This window comes from Calidris pugnax, unplaced genomic scaffold (assembly GCF_001431845.1).
Source record: "Calidris pugnax isolate Ruff unplaced genomic scaffold, ASM143184v1 scaffold219, whole genome shotgun sequence".
NCBI lineage: Eukaryota > Metazoa > Chordata > Aves > Charadriiformes > Scolopacidae > Calidris > Calidris pugnax.
In genome coordinates this window covers 7,518,786-7,546,084 of record NW_015094507.1, presented here as the reverse complement: position 1 = coordinate 7,546,084, position 27,299 = coordinate 7,518,786, and the positions used below count along the sequence as shown (strand labels likewise).

General features: G+C 41.7%; 2 protein-coding genes across 2 annotated transcripts in view; one reads left to right on the top strand and one right to left on the bottom strand.

Moving 5' to 3' along the window:
- Nucleotides 1-45: 45 nt before the first annotated feature.
- On the top strand, nt 46-11,743 carry KIAA1919 (KIAA1919 ortholog). The gene is made up of 3 exons (XM_014964558.1): nt 46-211; nt 3,566-3,682; nt 6,745-11,743. The coding sequence occupies exons 1-3, from the start codon at nt 46-48 to the stop codon at nt 7,986-7,988; spliced, it is 1,527 nt and encodes a 508-aa protein (XP_014820044.1). The 3' UTR covers nt 7,989-11,743.
- Nucleotides 11,744-11,982: 239 nt separating this feature from the next.
- Nucleotides 11,983-27,299, bottom strand: part of REV3L (REV3 like, DNA directed polymerase zeta catalytic subunit) — a 114,277-nt gene continuing 98,960 nt past the window's right edge. Inside the window, exons 24-33 of the mRNA XM_014964432.1 lie at nt 25,266-25,510; nt 24,111-24,219; nt 23,045-23,251; nt 22,565-22,674; nt 21,380-21,494; nt 19,505-19,642; nt 18,007-18,197; nt 16,861-17,107; nt 15,510-15,719; nt 11,983-13,151 (exon numbers count right to left, since the gene is read on the bottom strand). Coding sequence (XP_014819918.1) covers nt 13,011-13,151; nt 15,510-15,719; nt 16,861-17,107; nt 18,007-18,197; nt 19,505-19,642; nt 21,380-21,494; nt 22,565-22,674; nt 23,045-23,251; nt 24,111-24,219; nt 25,266-25,510 — 1,713 coding nt within the window. The 3' untranslated portion in view covers nt 11,983-13,010. The remainder of the gene's footprint in view (nt 13,152-15,509; nt 15,720-16,860; nt 17,108-18,006; nt 18,198-19,504; nt 19,643-21,379; nt 21,495-22,564; nt 22,675-23,044; nt 23,252-24,110; nt 24,220-25,265; nt 25,511-27,299) is intronic.

Below are 27,299 nucleotides of genomic sequence, written 5' to 3'. Positions count from 1 at the left end.
TTCCCGTCGCCTCACGGGCCGACCCCCCCCCCTTCCTTGCAGGGGATGAGCATCGCGGTGCTGGGGCCCACCTTCCCCAACCTGGCCGCCAACGTCCACAAGAACGTCAGCGACATCTACTACATCTTCGTGGGTCGCTCCTTGGGCTACCTGGGCGGGTCGGTGGTCGGCGGGGTGCTCTTCGACTGGATGAACGCCCACCTGCTCCTCGGTGAGTGCCGCCGCAGCCCCCCCTGAGGGAAATGGCTCCCTCAGAGCCCGGGCGGGTCGGGTTTCCCTTCTCCTTGGCCTGTCCGGGACAGCGGGGCCCGTGGTGCTGCTCCCCCGCGAACCACCGTTCCGTTTGGTTTTACCCGCACCCTGTGTCCCCGGGCGTTACAGCGTTATTTCCCGGGGGTTGGGTTTGCTGGGGGTGGTAACAGCGGTGGCTGGTTTTGAACTGATAAAACTGGCTTGAATTGACCGAAAGGTGCCTTTGGTTTGGACAGAAAAAGTACAACTGGATTTTATTTTTTTCCTCTTTGTATCAAGTAACGCGCTTAGTAGAGATCTTAAGAGTCATAGAATAGTTTAGGTTGGGAGGGACCTTAGAGATAATAAGTTCCAACCCCACTACCCTGGGCAGGGACACCTCCCACCAGACCAGGTTGCTCAAAGCCCCATCCAGCCTGGCCTTGAACCCCTCCAGGGATGGGGCAGCCACAGCTTCTCTGGGAGACCTGTTCCAGTGTCTCACCACTCTCACAGGAAAGAATTTCTTTCCTAATATCTAATCTAAATCTCCCCTCTTTCAGTTTAAAACTGTTACCCCTCATCTTATTGCTACACTCCCTGATCAAGAGTCCCTCCCCATCTCTCCTGTAGGCCCCCTCTAAGCACTGGAAGGGGCTATAAGGTCTCCCTGGAGCCTTCTCTTCTCCAGGCTGAACAACCTCAACTCTCTCAGCCTCTCTTCATAGCAGAGGTGCTCCAGCCCTCTGATCATCCTTATGGCCCTCCTGGACTCACTCCAACATGTCCATGTCATCTTCTAGGAACATACAGGCTTCTGCAATGTGACTATATGAAGAGCATAAACAAAACAGGGGAACCTGTGCTTTGGCTTTCATTTGCACACAGTGGAACCCCCCAGCAGTCATGCTGAGGTACATTTCTGTGGGGAGAGCTTTATAAAACCCTTCCTGTTCTTAAAGCTCAGCAGAAGTGATCATCTTTGTGTGCTGGACAAAAGTAGTGAGATTTTGATTGGAGGGCCTTAATCAAATTAGAACTTATTTAAAGTGGAAAAACAGTAAATACCACCTGTCATAGTGGAAACTTGCTGCTCAGTTCCTGCCCAGCTATGCAAATGTTTGAACTCTACAGGAACCACAGTTTATGATTTTCACAGTTTTCTGGACACACAGAAGCTCTCTCCTGTGTCCAACACATGAGACTTTACCTTCCATAATGGAAGTGAGTGTTGACTTTAAATAGTTTAGTGTTTGCTTCTTTTCCTGAAGTTACCAGACGAGACAGCTGGCTGTCAGCAGCGCTTGGAAAATGATTCATCTCCTGATCCTTTCCAATTTGGTTCTGCTTATGGCAAAAGCATAATTTGAACTACTGAACTTTCTCTCATTTCTGCCATCTGAAGGCTGCCTGTAAGAGATTTTGGTTCGTATAGTTTTACCTCCCATTTTTCGACTGCTGAAGCTCTGCTACTGCACAGAGGAAAAATTGAAGTCTTTGTCAAGGAAGCTTTTAAGTACCAATCTTCAGGTGAAGAGCTGAAGTGGACAAAGGAGAACTTGCTGAGAAGTTACTTTTCAGCTCTGAGTGGGGCCTCTGAGCAGTTGTATTTAATATCCCCATCCTCAGCTCTTTCTCTACACAGCTCAGCCTGGTAGCTTTCAAAAATGTTTTGAGGCGTGTATTCCGAGTATCTCACTGGGGCTTGAGGGTTCTGGATATTTATTTTTTCCATTGTTTTTGTTTGGAGTTAACCTAAGTTCTTAATTACATCAATCCCCATTGATCTTTAATTATCTGGCCCAGTAATAGAGATGTCTGAACTGGTACAAGCTTTCTAAAAAACTAATACTGTATATTCAAGATATTAATTGCAGGTTATTTTATTACGAAGGTGGTTATAAGTGTAGAGTTTAACTGCTGAACTTTCTCCCAAATTGTAATTAAAATAATTTCCATACCATTTCAAAAAAGTCTTTTTTAACAGATGTTGTAAGTGTAGTTAATAATAGCAAAACTAATACAGTTAATTAATTGCTGCTAAATTTATGATGAGCAGTTTTCTAGTTCTGTCTCGTAAAACTCCAGAAATCCCTTGGAGAACATCCCTTATGTGCACACAGAATATAAATGAAAGTCAGAATTTTTATATGGAGGTTGCTTGTTGGCCAAGGTGCAATCACTTTATAGGATTTAAAGAGTTCAGTGATTTGGGTTCTCTTAAAATGCAGCCAAATTTAATGCTCTGTAGTTCTCAGCAGGAAAACTTCATACTGTTCAAAAACATGTTTTACTTCTTCCGTGGCTGTCCTGGTTTGAGTGACATAGGACTAATTTCTCCTCTAATGCTTGGGAAGACTGCATTTTAGAAGACTCTGGTGTCTGAAGATGTGAAAATATTTGCTTTCTATTCAGCCATGGTATGCAGGTTTCAAGGTCTTGGTGTTTTCAAGCCTTGCCAGGTGCAGGGATGAGGAGGAGCAAGACCCCGGGCGCTTGATCCCAAACTGGGATTATTTCAAAGCATGAACATCCAATCCAATATAAATAACAAAGTTTGTGGAGAAGTTCTCTCTCTTCCTTGATGGCTGCCATCCTGTGAACTTCTTGCCCCGGTGCTGGACCCCTGAACCCTCCCTCCCTCCCTCCTTCCCCCCAAAGCTGTAGCGCTCTCAGCATCCGACATTTGCCATCCCCTGCTGGGAGTGCACGGCTTCCTGCTGATAGCACGGGCTAAGTATAATCCTTTGTAGTGGTGTTGGGACCAATACTGATTCTTTAGTGTTATTGATGTTAATTATCCAGTTTTATTCTATTTAACCTGTATATTTCAACCCTCAGGTTTCCTTGTTTTTTCCCGATTCCCCATCCCAGATGGGGAGGGGTCATCAGGTGATAGAATAATTGTCTAAGACAATAAATTTTTATGGATTTCTCAAACCATAGTGGTGGCAAAGTAATGTTTCTAGATCAGAAGTTTGCAGAGGATACTGAAGCAGCACTTCTAAATCAAAAGTTTGTAGAAAGACTTCTTCGTGTTCTAGCAGCAGATGCTACTCCCTTTGCAAACAAAGCTTTGGCAAAACAGGTTTTTCATGTAGTGTTTATATTCTGATGAAATTCCTTTTTTCCAAGTGAAAAATGATTCTGTTGAACTTTCTGGCTGCTTCTGCTAATCATGACTGGAGGTAATTAGGTTACATCACCTACTAGGATTATCACTGTAATAATGATTAATATATTTGTATTTCTTGGTCTTTTATATGTTTTGTAGTTTAAATGGAAATTATAGTATGTGGGTGTTTTATTTGTTTTGTTTTTTTAATTTTTCCAGCATTATCCATGTTGGGAACAACAGCTGGTCTTTATGGGATACCCTGGTGTGAGAAGTCCCTGCTGTTGACTGTCTTGATGTCAGTCATTGGAGCTTCCATGGGAATTCTAGACACAGGTAAGGCACCACGCGCTCTGGTAGTTCCTTCACCAAACTAACGGGAAACCTCAACCTCACCAAAAGCATTGCTGGTATTTTGTGTGACACATCTTGAATTAAAAGAGGGGACCTGTTTTACCTGGCTGGGATTCTTGAATTATTCTGGTCCTGAATAATTCAATAATTCAATAATTCCAGTGTTTGCGTCTCTGTAATGGGTCTTCCTTAAGGGACCTGAGGAGCTGGGGATCTTGTGCTTCCTGGAGAAGATCAAGACACATTTCAGTGGGCAATTACTGATGTAAAGAAAGTTTCCTGTGTTCTCTAGAGAGTGTTTTCTTTAAACTGCTCATCTACAGGGAGGTAGTTGGGTTACTGTTCATTGGTGCCAGCTGGAACTAAGTCCTGAGCAAGCCCTGGTGTTTGAGAGGGATTCTCACAACTGCTGTGTTGGAGAGTTGGCCACCTAAGCCTGGCCAGGTGTCACCAATGAGTGACTTTGGATCCTACACATCTTTGAGGTAGCAGCAATTTAAGATTTATTAGCATGTTTACGGTAAATCATGGGGTTAGGTTGTATTATATTTAAAAATATTAACAGAGTGATTTAACAAAATCTGGTATAATCAACACAGTGACTTAATTAGGGATTTGAGAATAGCAAGGTTCACATGAGACCTAGGACAGGGTTTCCTAAATCAAATAACACACACGGAGATACAGAGGTTAACCTATGGTTAGAAAAAAGAGATTTTTCTGCTTTTGCAAATTGTAATAAATTATTGGTTGCAAATGATCATTGAACCTGGAGGAATCTAATTGTAGTGAATTGCTCACTCTTCTCCTTTGTCGGCGTTCATCAGCAGATGATCTTTGAGCCCTTCTCCCTCATTGACATCTATCAGGAGCTGATCTTTGAACCTTGTCATATTTGCCCTGAGAGGCATCCCAGGTCAGGGGGGATCCTGGGTCACAGCTGCCATCCCGGGCAGCTCAGAGAGTCTTACTTAGGATCGCTATTTGTAGGATTGTGAGATGATAACTTTGGTCAGTGGTTTTCCATTTTTGGCCACAATTCTTGTCAGGTAATTCTGGCACCCTCCAGGTTGGGGTACGACATAGGCAGCAGGAGTTTCAGGTACGGTTTTTGGGAGTGCCACACCGTCCCAACTCACTGCACTTGTAGCAAGACAAGAAGAACACAATGTTGGGTTGCCTCGACATTGCAGTGTGGCCCAGGGGGGCTGCACCACCAGACCAGTCAGCATCTGGGGAGTCACAGCAGGCATTTACTGACACTGTTCACAGAACCATGTCATCCATCTCCCTGAATTAAGGAATATTTGCTGCCCTTGGATAGCCCTATTTCAGTGTTTGGGAATACAAATGTATTCTACACCCCAAATTGTAAGTCTGTGGCATGTGCACGCTGCAAACGGCCTGGAAAAAACACTTTTGCTGGAAACCTGTTGCAGATCAGTTTTTGTAGTAGAGGCTCCTTATTGGATGAAGATTTACGGGTGAAGTTGCAGAGCAAACATCTACAGGTGCAGTTGGAAAGGTCAGTTATACCAGAGGCATGAAAAAGACATTCCCACAGGAAGGAGATCCTTGGGCATGGCTTAGAGAGGAGGTGGCCATGGCTGCTGTAGCGGGCAGTTTGGGTCAGGAGGTGAGGCCGTGGCAAGAGACCTAAGCACGCTGAGAGCCACCTGGGTAACACCCGTGTCCGTGCAGATGGGGAGCAGCAAAGAACCAGGAATAGGTGAGTGATGGAGTGTCCTGGCATCGCTGTAGCAGGCCATGGTGAAGCTGCAATGGGCAGCCACTCACCAGGCACCTCTCCAGCAACCATCTGACTTTCCTGGCTTTACCGAGGCAGCCTGTGGTTACTCACTGCCCAGCAAGGTATGACTGGATCTGGTTGACCAGCTTCAGGGCAGGCTTATTCCTGAGTAAGAGCTGGCTAATGAAGTAGCCCGGTTGTCCAAACAGCTCTGGAAGCATCCCAGGAAGGGCCTGGTTTCGGTGGCTTGGCTGGTGGGGAGCATGGAGGAGCGATGGCCACATGTGTGACCCATCTGTCTGAGTTGTGTGGAGCTGGGGGAGCTCTGCTAGCGCTGCAGAGAGTGTGAGACGGTGAAAACGATGGTGTTGCAAGGCACAGGTTACCCTAAATAACCCGAATGCAGAGGTGTATTTGTTGCCTCTGGTAGGATCATTATATGTAGCACTTGGCTTAAAAATTCTTCATATGGGAAAATCCTGTCGGCTCATTGGAAAAGTGCCTTCGGGGGGCAGGTGTGCTGCTTGGAACTCAGACCCTTCAGGCGGGGAGACTTCCCAGCAGGAAAAGCCAAGAACAAGGCTGTAGAGTATAACAATTAATTTGGAGGAGCGTTAGTGCTGTGTGACGAGGGTTGCTGTGCTGTAGCACAGGAATTGAGTTACTCTTCTTATTTTCCTGCATTCTTCTCAGGCGCTGCTTAAAAATCGTCTCTCTGAGATGTCATTTTGTAGCATTGTTGTTGATCTGAGGGTGTTGTAGCTGGGTCTCTGCGGCGGTGTTATTGTAAATCTTTCTGCTTCTGGAAAATCATTTGAACGCAGTTGGGGTAGTCCCAGCCCATCAGAAGCAAGTGATGCTTGATGCTTCCTGGCAGGTTGCTTTAATGAGACCTCTGATTTTTAGCATTGTGCGTTGTAGCTTTTAAAACTTACAGAAATGAGTCGCAGTTAAATTTGCTCTTTTGAAGAAAGGCTGAAAAATGCTGCAAATTGTCAAGTAGAGTAATTAAGTCCAGGCATTGTGGCTGGATGAAGCCAGTGTGTGGCTCTTCACGGGGATTGTTGTGAATGCCCTCCTAATGCTCAAGTAGTCACGTGGGTTTCAGGTGCTTGCAGGCAGGATTTCAGTTAAGGACAATTTTGCACATTGTATTTGCTAAACCTGGTATTATTGCAAATTTAATTAATAATATACGTTGCAGTTTGGATTGTTCTGTACCTTCTAATTTTATTTTAACCCAGTATCTGTTTTCGGGCTGAGATGACCGAATCCTCCTCTCTCCCATCCGCAGGTGGCAATGTGCTGGTACTGAACACCTGGGGAGCGGAGGCTGGGCCACACATGCAGGCCTTGCACTTCAGTTTCGCCCTCGGTGCGTTCGTGGCTCCGATCCTGGCTAAAATGGCCTTGGGAGGCTCCAAATCTCAAGACCTTCCAGTAGCTGACCAGGCAAACCAGTCTGTCTGGAGGTCTGTGCCGACAGCACCGTCTGCGTCAGCTGCCTCAGCGCTGAAACACCATTTTGGTGCAGATTTTTTGTGGTCCTATGTTGTCATAGGGACCTATCTTCTGTTCGTTTCTTTCTTCTTTTTTATTTTGTATTCAAAGGGCGGCTCAGCTCGAGACAAATCCAAGGCTGCTTCGCAGAAAGGCATGTTTGCCAAGTACCACTATGCCCTGATTACTCTCCTGTTCATCTTCTTCCTCTTCTACGTGGGAGCGGAGGTCACCTACGGCTCCTACATATTCACTTACGCCAAGGTCTTCGCCGAGATGAAAGAAAACGAAGCAGCCGCTTTGAATTCCGTCTTCTGGGGCGCGTTTGCCGCCTGCCGAGCGGTGGCCATATTCTGCGCCGCTTGCTTGTACCCCGGCACCATGATCCTGCTGAGCATCATCGGCTCTGCCCTCTCCTCCTCCTGCTTGGCCTTCTTCGCCCGCTACCCGGCCTCCCTGTGGGTGGGGACTGCTGTGTACGGGGCGTCCATGGCCACCATCTTTCCCAGCGGCATTTCCTGGATAGAGCAGTACACGGTCGTGCAAGGGAAATCGGCTTCTCTCTTCGTGGTGGGCGCGGCGCTGGGGGAGATGTGCATTCCTGCCGCCGTGGGGTATCTCCAAGGGAGGTTCCACCACGTCCCAGTGGTGATGTACACCGCCCTGGTGACTTCTGCCATGACGTTTGTGCTCTTCCCGCTGATGTACAAGTTGGCCACCTCTCCCGCCGGGAGCGACCTGAAAGAAACGAGTGAGAGCGAGGACCGGAAAGCTTTGTTGTCAAACTCGGGGCTTAATGAGGATGAAGAGGATGAGGAGGATGCGGGGGAGTGGAACGAAGCAGACTTTGAGGTAATAGAAATGAATGACACGCTGAGAAACTCTGTGATAGAGACCTCCCGGAAGATCCCGGGGGACTCCGCGGCCACGGTCTCTCTCCAGCCCCCCCTGGACGATGCCTTGTCCGATTCTCCAGCAGTTGCCAGTGGCTCCCCTGGGAGAAAAAACGTGAGTGCTGACCGGGAGAAGAATGACTAAACTAAAAGCTGACTGAATTTTTTTTTCATTATTATTTTATTTTAAAGGGAAATGCAATTGAATTGCAGCCGTTCTCATAACGTGGTTCAAGAATCCTTTTATAGCGGCGCAGAGCTCAGCGCGTTCGTCTCTCTTTGTCCGGCCCTTTCTCCTCTCTCATTTCAATGGGCAGCGACGTGTCTCCAAGTGGCCGAGTCCACCGTGACGTGAACGGGGTAACGTGATAAGACACATAGACTATACCAAAAATGTTAAAACATACATAAGAGATGTTTTCTAAATGTGAGATGCACATTTAAGTACTATATGCTGTAATAAGAACTAACTAGGAAAGACGGGGACTGCTCCGACCACTCGGTGTTTTGGGGATGGGTGGAAGGGGCAGTTCTGAGGTGCTTCATCACAGCGTGTCCGCACGAGAGAGGAGAGAAATCTGTTCTCTGGGCTGCTGAGCTTGCTTATCTCCTGAAAGAAAAACGTTTCTCCTGTGTTGAAAGTTTGTGTGACGTAAACCGGGGAATCAAGTCACATTTCAGGTGATGTCCAGGGGCTGTAAATCACTTGGCCCGTTGGCAAACTCTATAATTTCCTGGTTCTGTCAGTAAGAGGAGAAAAAAAATTATAAATGAATTTTTAGGACTGGAACCATGCCTTTGGGCCGTTTAAAAGTAGAGTATGGGAAGGGAGACACAACGGGTTGTATTAATCTGCTATAATGCTTAATTCTGATTTACGAGTTGAACAGTGGTGACAAATCTGAATAGTCTAAAGTACTTGTGATTGTACTTGTGATTTTAATTACTGCACTACCACTGAAATCAAGAAGTGTGTGAAGATAGAAGTATATATAAACAGATTGTTTAATATATGGTATTGACATAGGTGGTATTTTTAAGCCAGTTGTTTAAATTAAGGGTGTAATGATTTTTCTGGCTTCCTGTGCCAAGACACAGTGATGTGTTAGAGAGGGAATTACTGATGAGAGGGTCCTTTTGGGTTGCCCTGTGCTATCGCTTGCCCCTGGCCAGCTGGATCGGTGCTATTTGGGCTTTGTTTCCCTGGGTGATGACTTCCAGGTGGGCTTTTCCCAGCGGAGCAGCCCTGGTTTCTATTTGCAAGGCCAGGGAAGGAGCAGTGCTGCCAGCGAGCTCTCCCCAGGGAGAGAAAAAAAAAGCAGCAGCTCATGGCAAAAATTGGACCTGGAAACAGAAATTGTGCAATTTGTCTACTTGACACTTAAAATTTTTTTTAAGGTTGCGTGATCAGAATGTGATCACATCTGTGATGGTTTTTTTTTTTTTTTTTTCTACTTTGCCCTGTTAGGAGCATTTTTCTTGCTAAGAAGTTTTATTTACCGACAGAAGCGCTCTAGATGTAGCACAGCACAGAACCTTCCGTGTTGGGTGTATTTTCACGTCTGGTTTTGTTCCCTCTCGTGTCCTCTGAGTGCGCAGCCTCGTGGCCTTGTCCTTTCTGAGGCGTTAGCGAGAAGCAGGAATCAAATTGTAGTGAAAACGCTTAATTTTTTTACATCTTGCCACGTTGAAGGGCCTCCCTTTCCCTCTCCTGTTGGCATTTAAATGCCATTGTGTGTGGTTTTTTTTCTCCAATTCCTTTCTTTTGACTCGTGCGTCCCTGCCCTTCTGTGGCATCTTCTCCAGTGCAATGCATGAACCTGCGCTTTAACACAGGGAGTTGTTTCACTTGCTGTGCAAGGGCTCTCCTCTTTGCTGTAAGTGGTGGTAAATGCTTTTAACTACGGGGCCGAGTCCTGGTGCAGGTGCACATGACAGTGTGTGTGTGACACGTGCTCAGTTAGTGCGGGGTTCATGATTGAATGGTCCTTTTTGCTCCTGCAGGCTACAGTAATGGCTTGGCCTTGCATGTGTAAGGACAAAATTTGGGAGGGGTGTGTGTGTGATAACTGCTTCTGCAGGAATTTCCTCCTCCCCCCCTCCAGGGAGGTCTTGGGTTTCCTTTGGCAGAAAGTAGGTTTGGCGTGGGACAGGCCGGAGCAGAGAGGGACCCAGAGGCTTCACCTGAATTGGTGACGATGGAAAAAAAGTTTCCCCCAACCTGAGGTCATGTTGGCACAAGAAAATGAGTTTAAGAAAGGAAGGCACCTGGCACCCAGGAAGAGTTTAAATGACCCCACCCAATTCATATGCTAATTTTTGGAATGTCCTGCAGGTAAGATTGTTCTCAGGGATAGTTTACACACCTTGCAGAATCAATTACTAAAAAACCAGAAAATGAAATGAAAGCCACATCGGGAAATACGCTGTAACCTCTTTGAACCTTACCTACTTACCGCTTGTATGTGTGCACATATTTGTGTTTCTGACTAATGTCTTCCCAACAGATGTAAAAATATTGTGCAAAACAAAGATTGTTATTATTGTTTTTACTGGCTGTATTAATAATTCCTGCACGAGTCACTTGAATTCATCCCCGTTTTCCCCCTTAAAAGCAGGAGGCCTGTGTAGTGGGAATGGAGCAACAGCCTGGAACGCCAAGGTAAGAGCAGATCTTTTGCTAAAGGTAAAGGCTCCAGGAAGCAGTGGCGGGAGGAGAGAGGGGAACTCCTGTAATTATCTGAACTGGCACCACGTAGGATCACATGGGATTGATCCGTGGAGGCCTTTGGCTGGATGACAATCTAAATTTTGAGTCATCTTAGTGAGCACTTAAGGGAGCGAAGGCTCTAATTCTGGCCTCAAACTTGAAATGGAATGTGCTTAGAGAACTTGGTCTCCTCATCCCCTAAAAGGATGCTCTTAAGCATTTAAGCTTTTTAAGCACTGAAGGTTGCCCTTCAATGAAAATGGAATGTTTAAAGCAATTAATTGAGGAATTAATTGCTCTAGGCAATCCTGCTTCAGCAGGAGAGTTGGACTAGATGATCTCTATGGTCCCTTCCAACTCTAAAATTCAGTGAAATTCAGTGAAAAACAGATCGAGGACATTGCTGATGACGAGTCCAGCTCACAGCAGTTCTAGGCATCCTTGACATTCAAGGCTGTAGCTTTCCCAGTTCTTGGATTTTTGATGTTCTTCAAGGCTTGTTTTTAGACAGTGAATGTTAGTTGTCACATGCGTAAATTTCCTTCCAAAGTAAATGGCTTCCTGGCATATACAGTTAAAGTGAGGATCTATTTACAGTGCCTTTAAGTTACAGATCCTCCAGAAAGCTCAAAGACTTAAACTTACGTTATGGGTTGAAATTACTTGTAGTAAACTGTATTATTTTACCATTGCTTTGCTTACGCTGGAAAAGTCATCTCTGTGGTGAGGCCAAGAGCTGTGGTCCGTGGATGACACACCTGAATTTAGTAAGAATCCTATTTCTGTCCCTAAAAAGAGGAACGGGTCGAAGAAGGTAGCCTCTTGCAGTTGATGATCATTAGTTAGTATTTTTGTTGATCCCTGAAGCACTGCCAAAGGCGGGACTGTACCCCAAGCACTGCCACCCTCCTCCTGCCATTTGCACTTTGGTTGCGCTGGAATGCGAGAGCAGAGTTTTGTGCCTTGATGGGTTTTGGTTTTTAATTACTTTGCATAAAAGCGCCTCGCAATCTGTGGATGTTCTAGTATATATTTAATAGTTTTTATTCTGCTTGGCGTGGGTTTACATTGTACTGTAGAATGTGAAACTTAATAGACTGACTTGTATCTTGAATGTAATAAGTTCTTAACTGGAGAAGGCACTCAGGTTCCTTAATGTAAATAAAGTTTTGTTCTATTTTTCAAAGCTATTCTGGACTTCTACATTTAAAACTTACTCCTGTTATGACTAATGGAAAACTGGAGATGTTTCTCTTCTGGTTTGGGGAAGGTCTCCAGGAACTGATACCAGGGTGTAAGATCCCAGAGCTTAAGCTGGAAACTCTTCTGTGGATTCTTAACATCTTTGAGCAGCCTTATTTACATTAGTTGTGTTCCAAACGGGGGAGACAGAGGTGTCTGCAATTGAGGGTAAATATAAAAAAGCATATAATTTTTACCATATCATTTTATTCAACTTTAATATGGTTTCCATTATTAACTTCTAAAACAAAATGATTTCCAGTTTAGAAAACAATGCACTGACCACATAATTCCTTTTCCATTTTATACAGTTATACAAATATTCTAAATACACATTTTGTCAAGATGGTGGCAAATAAGATTTAACTGTACAGTACATAAGGAAAGAAAATATTTTAAGCATATTTAGAAGCAATAGAAATGTCTATACAAAACAAGCAAAAATGGAATAAAATTTTATATTTAAAGTATTGCAACAGTCCCACAGGTTTGTAACAAAAATGTCTTTGCACAGTTCCTCACAATGCCCCATTAATAGCTAAAGCAAGACAGCAATTTTTAGAAAATAATGTTTCAAAATGCTACACATGGTACTACTGCTTGCACAGTCTGATCAAAATAACAATCTACTTGGAATCAAGCAAAACTTAGGAGGAGATATACCAACCGACTTTAAAATTATCTGTATAAAAGTCATTGCACATTATTTTACTCAGTTGTTTGAAAAGTAAAAAAGTGTATTTACAAAATATTTCGCAGACAAAATTATAAAGTGAATGGATAATATATAAGTAACACGTCTTGATACTGACAGTTCAAGAACACACACTAATGGGTTTATCGTTTCAAGAGGTTTTCAGTGCTCCTTCCTCCAGGAAGTAAACTTGACTTCTACTTTGAAATGGATTTACAAGATGTTACACGTAGCTATTTCAACATCAGCATTATAAAACAGTATGTTAGAAACATGAAAGAAAGAAGAAATTTGTACATCTTAAAAAGTGAGCTATTCATAGGTCAACAAATGTATTTGTTTTTTTTTTTAAATTTACTTAGGATAAGCGTTCATTATTCTTCAGATAATAAACCCAACGGTTAAAATGGAAATCCTGGACTAGATGAAAATTGAAAAAGCACCATGCACAATAGTCTTAGTGTGGTAAACACTGAAAAAAAAAATAAAAATAGCACCTGGAATCCTGTAACACAGATCATTTAAAACTGGTCAAGTAGCTGGCGAAGATACGGTGCCTTTGAGAGTTCTCTGCTTACTCTGGAGAGCTTGAAAAGTACAGGACAATTGAGGGAGACGCACTGGATCTGTCGCTCAGAGCAGCCTGTGCAGTTCTTGCATATCTAGACAGCAAACAAAAAAAGCAAACCAGATTATTTTAAACTTAACTCCAGCGAGGCATCCATCACCTGGGACTGCTCAGTGCCCAGCGTTTTATCAGCAGAACAGGCACCACCAGGCCCTTCCCCAAGGCTCCGGCCGCCACCGGATCCGGGCAGAGATCAACAGCCTGACGTACAGCTCGGGCTCCAGTCCTGCTAATTAAGTTCTACTTGTATGTGGTGGCACTTGGAAAAATGAGGTAAATGAGTTGAGCGGATTTAAGCGGGGCAGTGTGTTATATTTGTGATAAACTCATCCTGTCTAAAAGTTTCCTAGTGCAAAAAGACCAACCTGTTACTCTGCACTTACGCTCCATGCAGGAAAAGGACTTAATAAACTACTCCTGTTTCAAGATAAGCTTCAATTAGAGTTTTACTTTCCAAGTCAGAGTTAATCAATTCCAAGACAGAAATGCACAGGCAGGTGGGCTCCACTGCTCTCCTCCTTCATGGAACTACTCGTTAATGGAGTTAATGCTGCTTGAAGGTACTTTGAACATGAGATACCGGATGGAATGAAATAGCAGCAGGCAAAGTTTTCCCCAAAGTAGCTGCCTTTGGAAAACCAAAGGCCCTTACTTTGCTCTTTTATTTTTAATCCTTTCCAGTATCTGCCACCTCCAACAGTTTTTCCAAAAGCTCAGAAATTTGCTAGTGTTTTGTAACATCAAAATGTTACAGTGTTATCCTACTGTTTGCACAGTTTGAACAACAAATCAAAATTGTATCCTTTGCTTTTTAAATTAATTCTTTTCCTCCTTTCCATGTTAAAATCATTTGGGCAGCAGCAACCCTCTCAGCCAGACCTGTATCAGCACTGAATGCTGCAGACCAGAAACTCAAACTAAGAACAGCCAGAGAGGAGCAGCCCCTCTGGGCCAAGTCCCACACCTGGCACCTCCGAGGGGACCAGTTCTGTGACCTGTCCATCACCAAAAGGAACAGGATTTAAATGGTTTCCTCCAGGTTTGAAACCTCTGAAAGAACCTCAGATAAGTCTACCCTTGTTCTTTTGAACGAGGCTGTGGCTGGGTTGAACTCAAGGGACCAAACCAAGTGGTACTCAAGAAACTGAATCACAAAGGTCAGTTGGTGTAGAGGGAAGAAGTCTGTGGCCTTAATCTATGGCAGGTGATTTTTAAAATAATGCATGATTCAGCATTGTATCAGCTTTCTGCTGGCTTTGGCATGTTTATAATCTTGGAGGGCCAAAAATTTATGCTGTGAAGGATATATACATTTTCTTATTAAGATAAACCAGATGTTTTTAAAGAGAGGTTGCCTCATCAAACACTGACTCGAGTGTGACCCCAGGCCTGGCCAACCTGTTGCAGGGACAAGAGAATGGTCTCATCAAACCCACTGATCCTTCCCTGGGGCTGCACCCATCTGCCAAGTTCTGCTTTGTGCCAGAACAAAAGCGATGTAAGAGGTTCAAAGTACCACAGGAAAGCTGCAGAACATGCATTGCCTTCCTTTACTGCCATTTACAATGCAGATCAGAGCAAATATTACAAACTACAGCAAGAAGCAGAAGTCCACACCTTACCTTACTAATGCAATATTTATGAATAGTGAATTGTAATGGCTTTCTAGCAACAGAGCCCCATGGGAGCCTATCAAATCAATGCCGAGACTACAGGAACATTTATATCTCTGCAATTCAGACAAGCCTTTAAAATGATTCACATGCTAGTGCTAAAAATAAATTTTAACAAAAATATTTATTAATTATAAAATACGGCAGTACGAAAATGAGGTGAGGATACGCATCAGTTTCTGCATTCTGCTTTGCTCTAATATATTCGTGCGCACAGCCAGCCACCCTCGTAATTGATTTCTAGCTCAAAGGGAAAAAACAGCTTGGAAAATTCCTATTGAGAGGAAAGCTAACAAGAAAAGCTAACCACTAAAAGCTAAAACACATCCACATTATACATATAAAAAAATAAATTTTCTGGGACAAACATTTTTGTTACTAGAACATCATCAATTATTTCAATGCAAAAAAGGTGAACCTTTCATATTTTTACAACTCTCCATCACTGTCATTATAAAAAGGCACCTACAAACCATGTAAGATACTCTTAGAAAAAGGAAAAGGGAAAGGAGAAAAGCATCTTCTCTTTTGATCTCTCCCTTTGCCTTCGCTTTTATGCACAGCTGCCGTGCTGCCTTCAACAGCAACGGGAAAAGCAAACAAGCTGTGAGGCCTTTAACGCTGGGTTTGTGCTGCCCGTTTCTGCGGAGGGCACTCAGTAAATCCCTGCTTTGGAATTTCAGCCCCTGCCTTTGCCCGACACACATCTGACATCATACCTTGACCAGCTGTTCCTGCTTCCGCTCCAGCTCTCGGATTTCTTGGTTGAGGATGACTGCCACGTGCTGTGGCTGGCTCCTGCACTTCGCACAGATCCCAAACTGGGTCAGTTCGTCACACACAGGACAGTGTAAGGTCGTGAAATACTGGGAGATTGTGCCTTTGCGTCCTTCTAGCTCACTGCGGGCGGTCGAGGCAGCTTTCTGAATCTGTTGAAAAAAATAATTAAGAGGTAATGAACTTTCAAGAGAGCTGCTCGCCTTATTCCTAGATTACATCGGCTGTTGTTTCACGAAGGAGTATCAAAGTGCAACACGGCCTGCAGGGCATGGGTTCACACAAATTATCAACGTGGATTGCGTCACTCTGAAGAGCTAGCACTTGCCCTGAGGTGACAGACTGAACAGACTCCACCCACACCTACTTCCCAGGGAATCTCACCAGAAAAAGAGAAAGAATAACCAAAGGAATCCTCAGTCACAGCTAAATTCCTATCTCATCTCAAGCTCTGCCTCCTGCAGTTGTTCCTCTGTAGGCTCTGATCTCCTGAACATCCAGATGTGCCCTGGCTGCAGCCCCAGCCCGGGGGGCTGAAGTAAACTTACTGAAGTAAATCCAGGCTATATTACAAGTCTGCAGTGGGAAACGTCACATACCACTGTCCTGCTGAAGTCTACACTAAGCACCACAACCAAACTGCTCAAAGCCACCATCTTGCACTGTCCCTTTTTGTCAGGGGAATCACAAACTAAAATCCAGCTATCTAACATTTCTCTTCCTGCATCCCAATGCTTTCTTTAGCTTCTAGGAAAGTCAGTTTAAAATTTCTGTTAATACTGACTTTTTAAAAAGCATTCCTGCTGCTTGGGCATTACCACCTTTTCTATAAAGAGGAAAGATTTTTCAGAACATGTTGGAAAAACAGGAGATCCAACATCTAATATAGAGAGATTTAAAAGGTGGTGCAGCCAGATAGATGCAGCCAGATAGTACAAGTATTGCTAATAAAGACACAGTTACAGCAAAATAAGACACCAAGCTGTGCAGAGCGGTTGACACATTGGAGGGAAGGGATGCCATCCAGAGGGACCTGGACAGGCTTGAGAGGTGGGCCTGTGCCAACTTCATGAAGTTCAACCAGGCCAATGTGATCAACTCTGAACAGAAGGGTTGGCAGGAAAAACTGATTTACTAAGTGGAAAGAAAAATCACACAGAAGATCTAAAAATCAAGTCTGCATGTTTGGGCATCAAAAATAAATGTAAAATAAATAACCTTTGCTGTGACCTCATATAAACCTCATTCCATTAAAAGGCATGATAAAAGCAAACACTGTTTTCCAACACTTACCCGTGGCAACTCATGGTACCAGCTGAAGACGTCTATGCCAATAAGTGAGAAGACCCGAGCCAGCGGTGGCAGAATTTGTTTGGTGATATAGTAGGTAGCATTGAGCCTCAGGTTGGGATCCTGCAGGACTTCAATGGGCCGCCTCACCAGCTGGATGAGGGGCAGCCCGGGCATGCCGCACACAATGACGTAGGGCACTCGCTCCCCGACTCGTGGTTCAGAGCGACGGTCATAGGCAAGCATTCTCCTGTTTAAAAACAGGCTTTATAATGCATCCAGAGACAAATTCATACTTATTTCATTTGCTTGTAAACTTCCCCAACTGATTATATTAACAGTTCCCCAGACAACTGAAGTTAGTATCAATTAGAAAGCACAGGACCAAGTTGTTTCCTTTTTAATTTGTTTCATGATCAGACTCAAATTTTACAACTTGGAATATGAACCCTAAAGATCTGTTCTCTTTCAGATCACTTGGATTTGCATGTAGGTTGCTTTCTAGCTACTTCTTCCTTAAAGAAGTATTTTAATAAAGAGCAGCCACGGTACTAAAAAGAGCTCAAGTACCCAGAAAGCAAAGGACAATTCAATTTGAAGCAGGTATCAATCCAGGACTTGAATTTTATTTTATTTAAAAAGCATGGCTTTTATATTAACGTAGGTAGCAAAATGTGCCAGCTTGCCAGCTCGCATTATCTATTACTGATAAACAATATCAACAGGATGAAATATTAACTTTAAGTAAGGTACCTTTTAAAAAATGAAAAATTATGCCTAGTAATTTATTTTATAGCACTTAGAGACAATGACTATTACAATTTTTTACATATCTAGTATCCATGAGTGATGGGCAATCTTGGAGAGCCAAGCACTTGTACAAAACCCAAAGCCTAAGTAACAGCAGTGAATACACTGTTACAGTGTCCTGACAAGAGACTTTACTCCTGAACGTGCCTGGCTCTTTCCAGGACTATGAAATGACTTTCTAGGAGTATCTGATGCCTGATCTCTCTTCAGACATGCAAGAAATTAGAACCAACTGCTGCAACAGCATCTGAAGAAGACATCTCACTGCTACCCATAACTTGGCAGTACAAAGGTCAAGAGAAAAAAATATCTATGATTAGCACTTCTTAATCTCCTTACCTGGTGATTTCCAGGGCTGGTACACAGGATCCCGGTCTGTAAGCGGAGCTGCCTCTGTACTCTTTCGCAAAGATGAAGTCCTGCATGCTGGCTTTGCCTTCCAGTAGCTTCATGCATTGATTCTGAACGTACTGCTTGATCTGACTTATGTCCCGCGTTTCAAATAGCAGCTTGATAGAACACTCAAGTATCTTTACAACCAAAGGAGAAAGGTGAATAAACCAAAATAATTAATTCCAAATAATTCAGTAAATGATACGGAAATATTAATACACTGCTTAGAAAAAGTATCAGTTGTGAACTAGAACATTAATATGACAACAGCTTGCATTCTCTTCCCCTCAAAGACATTCATAAACACATTACTGGGCAAGTTTTTCCTCAGTTTGACACATCTACCATGACATTATCCATCCTCTGGCACTAATACTGTTTCAACAATTACAGATGTTTTCCAGAGTATGAGAGAAGATGTCTTTTCATCATGTAAAATATTTTGCCATGACTTTCTGCACGATTGACTTGATTAAGAACAAGAACCTGTTCTTTTTAATCCCCCAATGCACAGCTTAAAATAAACAGGCAGGGAAGTTTATTTTAAATGAATTCTTAGCTAAACTAGATTTATGTTATTGAGCTATTTAGCAGACACATCAGTGTGCCTTATTCATCCTGCAGTAATACTTACTTCCAGTTAAAGTGAACTGGATCAAGAATGGTCTTCTAGAGAACTTACGGGGGGCTGAGGGCCTTGTATGGGATTCTTAGGGGCTGAAAGACAGTAGCTAACATGGAAAGTGCAAGTGCTTGTAGTGCTGCACAAGATCTTCAATTTATCTTTCACAGAATCACAGAATCTTCTAGGTTGGAAGGGACCTTAAAGATCATCTTGTCCAACCGTCAACCTGACTGACAAAAATAGACACCCACACAACAAACAAGGAGCATCATCACTAAACCATACCTCCCAGCACTACATCAACCCGTCTTTTGAACACCTCCAGGGATGGTGCCTCAACCCCCTCCCTGGGCAGCCCATTCCAATGTCTGATAACCCTTTCAGTGAAAAAATTTTTCCTAATATCCAGCCTGAACCTGCTCTGGCGCAACTTGAAGCCATTTCCTCTTGTCCTGTCACCTGTGACTTGAGAAAAGAGACCGACCCCCACCTCTCTACACCCTCCCTTCAGGGAGTTGTAGAGAGCAATAAGGTCTCCCCTCAGCCTCCTCTTCTCCAGGCTGAATAACCCCAGTTCCCTCAGCCTCTCCTCATAAGACTTATTCTCCAGACCCCTCACCATCTTTGTTGCCCTTCTCTGGCCCCGCTCCAGCACCTCAATGTCTTTTTTATGGTAGGGGGCCCAAAATGGCTCATACCAGAAATCAGACAAAATCTCAGACAACTCACAAGGACTAGAAACTCCAAGAAAGGACAAATACACAATGAAATAACAGAATACTATAATTTCATTTGGGAAGAAACGCATGAGTACTTTACCTTGGAAACAGCAGGACAGGAGTCCCTTCGGACTGTCTCTATGCCTTTTGCATCAAATACTGGGTCCTTCTGGTCCAGTGTTTCATACATGTAACCCACGTACCTCTTTTTAGTTTGCAGGACACATGGCAAGTAGACCTGGAATGTTGAGAAAGAAGATAGCCCAATGTGTTGAGAAAATAAGGTGGCTCTGAGCAAAGAGAGTTTCTACTTTGCTTTGCTGGTTTCTTTTTAATCATTAAAACCAATAAACTAGATCAAAGAACTGTTAAAGGATGGCTGAGGAAGATGCAATTCAGTGGTTTTCCATTCTTAAATCACTTTATATTTCATCTAGCTGTAAAGGCTAAGCAACCTGAAGCTCAGAGGAAAAATGACACACAGTATGATCTGTTTTGAGTACCCTCACTTTTCTGGATGGCATCTATCAGTATTTTTAATGTAATTATATTATCTCTTTCTTAAAAAGACAACAATTTCAATTAAAACATCAGAGAAGAAAACTTTCCCAGCAAAAGTAGTGGCTTTGAGCTTTCTGTTTTCAAATGCCATCTAATTATGAGGTGCCTAAAATCAGTTAGTACCTTGATTTGGGGAAAGCATGCTTATTAAATGCCTAGGCTTGGAGAACGACTTCCTCATGAATAGATTTTTAGGGTTTATGGTCTATTTTAGCTTGTTTTCTCCAACCTCTTATTTCATTCTTGATTGTGTCAGTATTCCTTGAGCAGTTTTAAAAGAAAGAATAGGGAACAGTTCCTTTCCAGCATTACTAGGATAACACATCTTCCTGGATCTAGTGGAAGAGGGAGCAGTGAGTGTAAATTGCCTCAGGCTGAAGAAGGCCCTGCACATACCTGTCCCACTTCTTCAACAGTTGCTCCAGCTTTGAGGCATTTTGCTCTTCCTGTGCTAAGGAAGCTGCCCTCGGAGAATACTCAGTACTTTGACCCACAGGTGAATAAGGACACTTGAAGTGAAGCACTCTGACATCTCAAGTATATCCTTGCACCTAGCATTTTTTCTGGCTAATTACTCCTTCAGCTTAATGACACAAAATTGCGTCAAACTGGGAAGGTTCCCTGTCCATAAGTCAGTGAGGAAAAGTCACCATGCCTTCCACAGATATCCTGAGTTTTCTTGCTAATAGTTTTCTACTGTATTTTCCATGAAAAATGAGAATTGGCTTACAAATTCTGATTGAACCTGTTGAGTCAGGTATCTACTTGGAAAATACCTAGAGTACCTGAACTGACTGCTAAGGACTTTCCTATGATAAACTTCCACTAAAATTAGCATCACATTGCTTTGCTCTTCTATAAAAGGTTTATTGTCATCAATACTCCTTCCAAAAGCTTAATGAATGGATTTTTGTAATTTTTCATTTATATGTATACGTATCACATGGACATATCCTGAAGTGTGCTAAGGCTGGCTGAAGAATAAATATCAGGCTTGCAATTAATGCACTGGAATCACTTCAAGAGATGGTGTACATTTTCTCTTCTGAGTTGCTGACACTGATCTGATTGTATGTATATAATAAAAAACCTGAGGGAGACATTTCCAAAAATTGATGAGACAGGAATTTCAAATTGCCTGGTGCTGCCAGCCAGCCAGGCCACCAGGCATCCTGATGTGAAAGTAGGAATATTTCTTTTTGTTGTTCATGCTGCAGCGCTCGTCTGACAAGGTCCCTGAGGCATTAAGGGGCTTGCAATATACTCACAGAAACAGTACAGCACGAGACTGTTGTATATCCTTATACTACATCAGTGTCCAGAAAAATCTTTCATCTTCACAGTTGATTTTTTTTTTTTTTAGGATAACAATGTTTTCACCCAATGTATTTGAAGCAAAGTATTTTCCTTTTACCTTTTCAAACTTCAGTTTAACAGGTTTGGGGTTTGTTGCTGTTACAGCTTCAGCAATTTCTTGACCAATCTTAAAAGATTGCTCCTTTGTGGCTCCTTTCAAGAGTACGAACATGCTACGAGAAATCAGACATAGGAAATAAGCACAAATCCGTTGAACATAGTTCCTGAAACTTATAAACTGTAGTTTCCTGGTGGCAAAGCAGGGATGTTGTTATCAATTCTGTTCCCTTCCTTCAGCTAGAAAAGTCAAAAACCTGAGAAACTCCAGTGTGCAATATGAGATCAGGAGAGCCAAAGGCATGATGAACGCTGTGACTCTCTGCTGAGGCAGGGAATGCGACAGCTCCCAGACACTGCAAAACTTGTATTCCCAGGAAGGAGCTGTAAAGAGCTCTGGGTATGCCCTTTTTTTCCCCAACTATGGGCAGCAACAGGATTTTACTTCCTTTCTCCAACAATTTTTGTGTGTGTGCGTGAAGCTACTATGAATTTGGTAGCTTTGAAATTTCAAGTCTTTCATCAAATCTGGCTGAAATCAGTCATTGGATTCACAAGTTATTAAGGAAGGACAGACAGAGAAGCTTTGTTTCCCATGGCTGAAAAATTACCCAAGCCTAGCACCAATCAGGGATATGCCTAGAGCATGGCTATTATTTAGATGAAAGATTGACTGCGAAAGGGGAGATATTTATATGATGTATTTCAGACAGCGTAATTTTATCTTCGTATGCATTGGTGGCTGCTTATGAATTGTATCCACTTTTGGAGCTTAAAATAGTGCCTTCCTCTAAGTATCAATGTGCAATGCCTACTATATTATTAATACTCTATTTTCCAAAATAAAAATGGCATCAGAAACAGGCACAAAAATACTCATTCAATAAATAAGACTTATATTCATTTACACCTGAAAAAAATATGACTTTCCCCCCACTTTTTCTGTTCCACATAATTTTCAAAAGAAAGGAAAACTTCAAAGTGCTTTCTAAGAGACCTAAAAGAAATTCCAAGAAAATAAATATTATTTACTTTGCATATTCTGCAAGATGGTAAGCAAAATCTCAAAGAGGTTCCACATACTCTTTCCAGTATCATAAATTTCCCTTGTTGAGACAAAAGAAAAATATATCTATGAAGAACTACTATGATTTTAAAACACTGTAAGAAGCTGACCATTGATTACCTGTCAGTGTCACCATACACAACGTGAGCACCCCATTTTTTTGTATCGTTCACCAGCTTTATAGCACGCTCCAGTGTTTCTCTGGCTTTGTGGACAATGCTGTCTCCAACCTGCAAAGTTGAAGATAAATTTAAAATCTTTATTCTATTGCTAAACCCAATATTAGCTCTTGGTAAACAGTCTAACCTTGCTTGATCTGTTTATGAAAATTACTATATTGAGAGAATTTATTTTAATGCATGGTTTAAATCCTATAATAAATAAAAATAGCAATAATTAAAGAAAGAGCAATCAAAAATTATTAAGAATTGAACTAAAGGAAAATTTGGTTTAAACTTCTTTAGGCATATTAAAAGTGTAAGGAGCAAGACAAAATCATTTAGAATAATCTTCTCCGCTGATTACTCCCATTTATGAAAACTATACTTTATTAATAGTGTCTTTTCCACAGTTTTTCTCCATTTTTTCTGCAAGCCTTACCTCAACACATGGCATTCTCCCAGAAAAATTAGCAGCAGTATAACCAAAGGTAAAATTAGCTATATATTTAAGACCCAACTGACGAGCTTCAAGCATTCGAGTCACAGCCTTGTCGTGCTTATAAGCCTTCATTGACTGTTTCACCATTATCCTAGTCTTCAAGATTTCTTCTAGCATTCTTGGCAGCACACCCTTTCTTACTGAAGGCTGCCATAAAGGGAACAAAGGAAAAAACAATATGTTAAAAAGCGCAGCCTAAACAGTTAGGAGTAAAAGCAAACCCCAGAACTGTTAAGAAGACAAATTAATTAGCAAGATGCCCTAGGCACCAATGGTTTGGCTCTTCCCACAAACATTACAAGCAACCTAGAATACAGACAAAGCACTTAAGGGCAGGGTAAATAGCTTTTTGTTCTTTGTTTTCATCAGACCTGCTAATGCAATATTTAGATAACCTTACTAACTAAAACAGGGCTTATATTTAACTGTTAATTCTCAAATGTTAAGTGCTAAAAGAATATTGTCTTTTAGAAATTCTGTAGCTGCTCTGTACTTAAAGTTTTTGTTTTACATTAAATACATGTATGCTGGTGATTGGCTAATTATTTGTAAGAGCTCCAGGCCATATTTATTAATTCATTACAAATCAGCCAGCAGTACACATAACATAAAATGAGAACAATAGAAAGCAAGTCAGGGAGTTTCATCTCCCGAATGATGACTCTTTTTCTAGGAAAGCATTCTGCTATACAGACAGCAGAAGAATCAAGTGTTACACACAGATAATTACTCTTTGATCCCCAAACTGCACAAGTAAACTACAGTTTAATTATAGATGAGATAAGCCTTCAGTATAAAAGAAAGCACAAAGATGACATTTTATTTCCTGAACTGCCAGAAGTTCAGCACTCTGACAAATATCAAAAAAACATTGGGAAATGAGAGACTGAACTTCCCCCTTCTGTCTGCTCTTAATGCAGCAAAATATAAACTACAATATCAATTTGATCTTAAGCTAGTCAGCCAACAGGAAGTGAAAATGCCTGTCACAGAGCACTAATATTACCTTGACAAAAGCTACTCCACTGGGTGACACTGTGATATCATGTCTAATCTGGTAAAGTAAGTCAGGAGGTACTCTGAGAGATGTACAGCCAAATTTGAATGCATCATATCTAATAAAGAGAAAAATGAAATATGAAGACAATTCATTCATTTACAGCCTGATCAAGCAAAAGCATCAACTCGTATTAAAATGCTGATAATGCCAGCAAATATAGAATCACAATTATAATCCCAGGTATTAAAAAAACATACCGTCATTTAAAATTTCTCAGCTACACACAAAAAGCTCTAAGAATAAAATAGTAATAAATGGCTAAATTCCAACACATGCATAATTTATCAGTTCTGTTCAGAGTTAACACATTATTTCCAATTGCTGAGTTGGTGGAGGCACGTACTTGTGCCGTAATCCCCTACAGAAACCACGCATGTTTACCAAGTAACACACTGCATATATTTTCTTCCTACAGAATTTCAAATCAGAAACTTGAAAACCTGATGGTGACACCCAGCAATCATTGCATACATCCTCCAATTCTTCCACTTATTGTTTTACAGAGGTTATTACAATGAGCAATGAGATTTTTTTTTCCCCAATTAACAGAATTACTGTTAAGCTCAGTAAGAGATGCTACACAGAATAACTTATTGTATCTTTTCATTTTGAATAGTTAAGACCAGATTGAACTACAACTGTTAAAAAAGAACAACAATTTATTAACATACAGCGGAATAATAGTAGCCCTGTTTTGATATAGGTAGTGGATTTATATAACATTTTAATATATATTTTTATTTTTTATATATTAATATATATATTTATATAACATTTTAATTTATTCTGAAGCAATATTAAAAACTAGCACCATCACAATTATGGAACAGGTATACACATACAGGGTTATTTTATTCTTTTTTTTTAAACAGAACAGAGTGTAATTCTGCATTTAATTAAAATACATATTGATGCGTATATGTATATTTACGTGTCTGTGTGCATATACACACATCTTTATCATCTCTATTGCGTAACAGAAAATGGTGCTATTCACACATGCCCACCATTTCCAATGACAACCAAGGGTTCTCAGTACCTCAGAAAAGATGCTAAAGTTTGTACGGAATCAAACTTTGTGAGGAAAGAATAACAACTTACTTTCCTAAGTTTTCAACATGTCCCAGGCAGGTTGAAAAACAGTAGTTGTATGCTATCACAATGGAAGGGTATAACGACTGGAAATCTAATACAAGAACAGCATTGCTGTAGAAGCGGGATTCTGGCTCCATTATCAAGGGAACACATTGCAGGGCTTTCATTTGAGCTCGCTGCTGGACACTGGGTGTCACAGGAATATAATTCATTGGCTTTGCAACACGCAGCATCATAGACTCCACACGATACTGCAAAACAGTTTGGATATAATCATTATAATTATAATTTCAAAAACGCAGAATAAACATGAGTGTATTAAAACTGTGTAAATATGCACTTACATTTCCTGAATTTGAAGTACGGAAAACTAGTTTTCCAAAACAAATAGCCATACTCTTTTAAGGTATATTTTCTCTCATATATAGTGGAACTTTTCCGTGTATTTCCTCATCATTTAGCACTAATCATTGAAATCAAGTACTTCTAATCCTGTGCTTTATAAGTAACTAAATCTCTATTAAAAAGCCCTGTGCCTGATGAACTACATAGTCAGTCATTGTACTGAATGGGTTAGGTACAATTTCTTTAACTTTGATGTTATAAATGAACTTACAGAACCAACAACTTTAACAAGACCCTGCTACCTTACAAACAGGTTTGGGTTTGAAAGCGTAGTTTTGCAGCAGCATATGCCTTGCACTAATTGCATGCTAATTTGTGTCCAGTGATGAGCTTAGATGTGTGATGAGGTGGTCAGGGACTGGATCTGACAAGAGCTAGTGTTTTTTGCTAGTTTTCACCAAATTGTGTGTCATATGACTAATAATCTCTATACCTATGACCTCTCCTGGTTAGATTTGTTTAGTCTATTATGGGATATTCAAGATAGCTTAATAAAATAAAAGAAAAAAATCACCTTTAGAAAAGGTCTTGTGAAACTTAATAAGAGATATATAAAATATGGAAAAAAAATATCTGAAATCGGTTCCATTTTAACATCTTTTTCAGCTAAGGAGAAAAGTAATATCTTCATAAAAGGTAGTGATGATTCTTCTGAGTGAAAAAAAAATTGAGGTGACTGGGAATTGTTGCAATTGCCATTTTTGTGATCTAGAAAGTTTCAATGGAAACAAAACATACGTGCACAGAAGGAAAGAGAAAAGAACAGTCAGGCTAGAAAATGTGGCATGTTTCTGTTGCTCACTCCCACTCACAGCCATTTGAGAAAATGACAGGCAGAACAGTCTTTGCGGGCTGCAATCATGACAGTTTGAGCATATCTGCGCTGGCAGTACGCCAGAGCCACCCTCCCTGTCCCTGTCTCTGCATCTCTCTTCTCTTGCTCCAACAGCGGGACTTTTCTGAGAACGTGGTAAACCGGATCAGGGAGCTAAACTGGCAAATACCTATTGAACAAGAGATGACACGGGCAACTGCAGTCAAAGGAAAAAAGGTGGCGACATTTTTAAATTGTTAAGGAATTGCAGCTTCAGACACTCCCATTTCTGGCTGACTTAAGACAATGCTGGTCTGCTTAGGACATTAGCTTTTTAAGTTGTCTTTTTGTCCACAGAAGTTGGCAAAGTAATCAATCCTGCTCAGATAAAATGTCTATTAAAACAGGAAGCAGAAAGAATAATTGGTAGGAAAGAATAATTATGGTAGGTAAGAAGACTACAGAAGAGCACACACAGGTGTGTGAGAGTAGTTGTTATTCATTTCAGGTGCTGCTCAGGGCTCACGTGAAGCCATGAGAACAGTCCAGTTAAGTCTGGTCACTCAGAACCTGGGCAAAGAAAGCCTTTGGTATTACTGGAGACTGCTGAGGTCTCAAAGAAAGAGTAGTGTAAATCTCACTCTGTCCTGCTCCCTTTCCCTCTGATGTATCAAAATAACAGAACCACACACATCTTTCACGACACGTGTACTTAATAAAGCCAGAGCCCTTCTTATCATCAAATCTCACCCAGAGGTCTGCTCCACAGGAAATGTCACTTAGGACTTATTTGACGCAGCTTTGTCTGCCTTGAAAGAAAA

Excerpts from the sequence above, each read along its gene's own strand:
- KIAA1919 (XM_014964558.1), top strand. The coding sequence starts at position 46 with ATGAGCATCGCGGTGCTGGGGCCCACCTTCCCCAACCTGGCCGCCAAC. Across the intron at positions 212-3,565 it reads GAACGCCCACCTGCTCCTCG|CATTATCCATGTTGGGAACA; the intron begins GTGAGTGCCGCC and ends TAATTTTTCCAG. Across the intron at positions 3,683-6,744 it reads CATGGGAATTCTAGACACAG|GTGGCAATGTGCTGGTACTG; the intron begins GTAAGGCACCAC and ends TCCCATCCGCAG.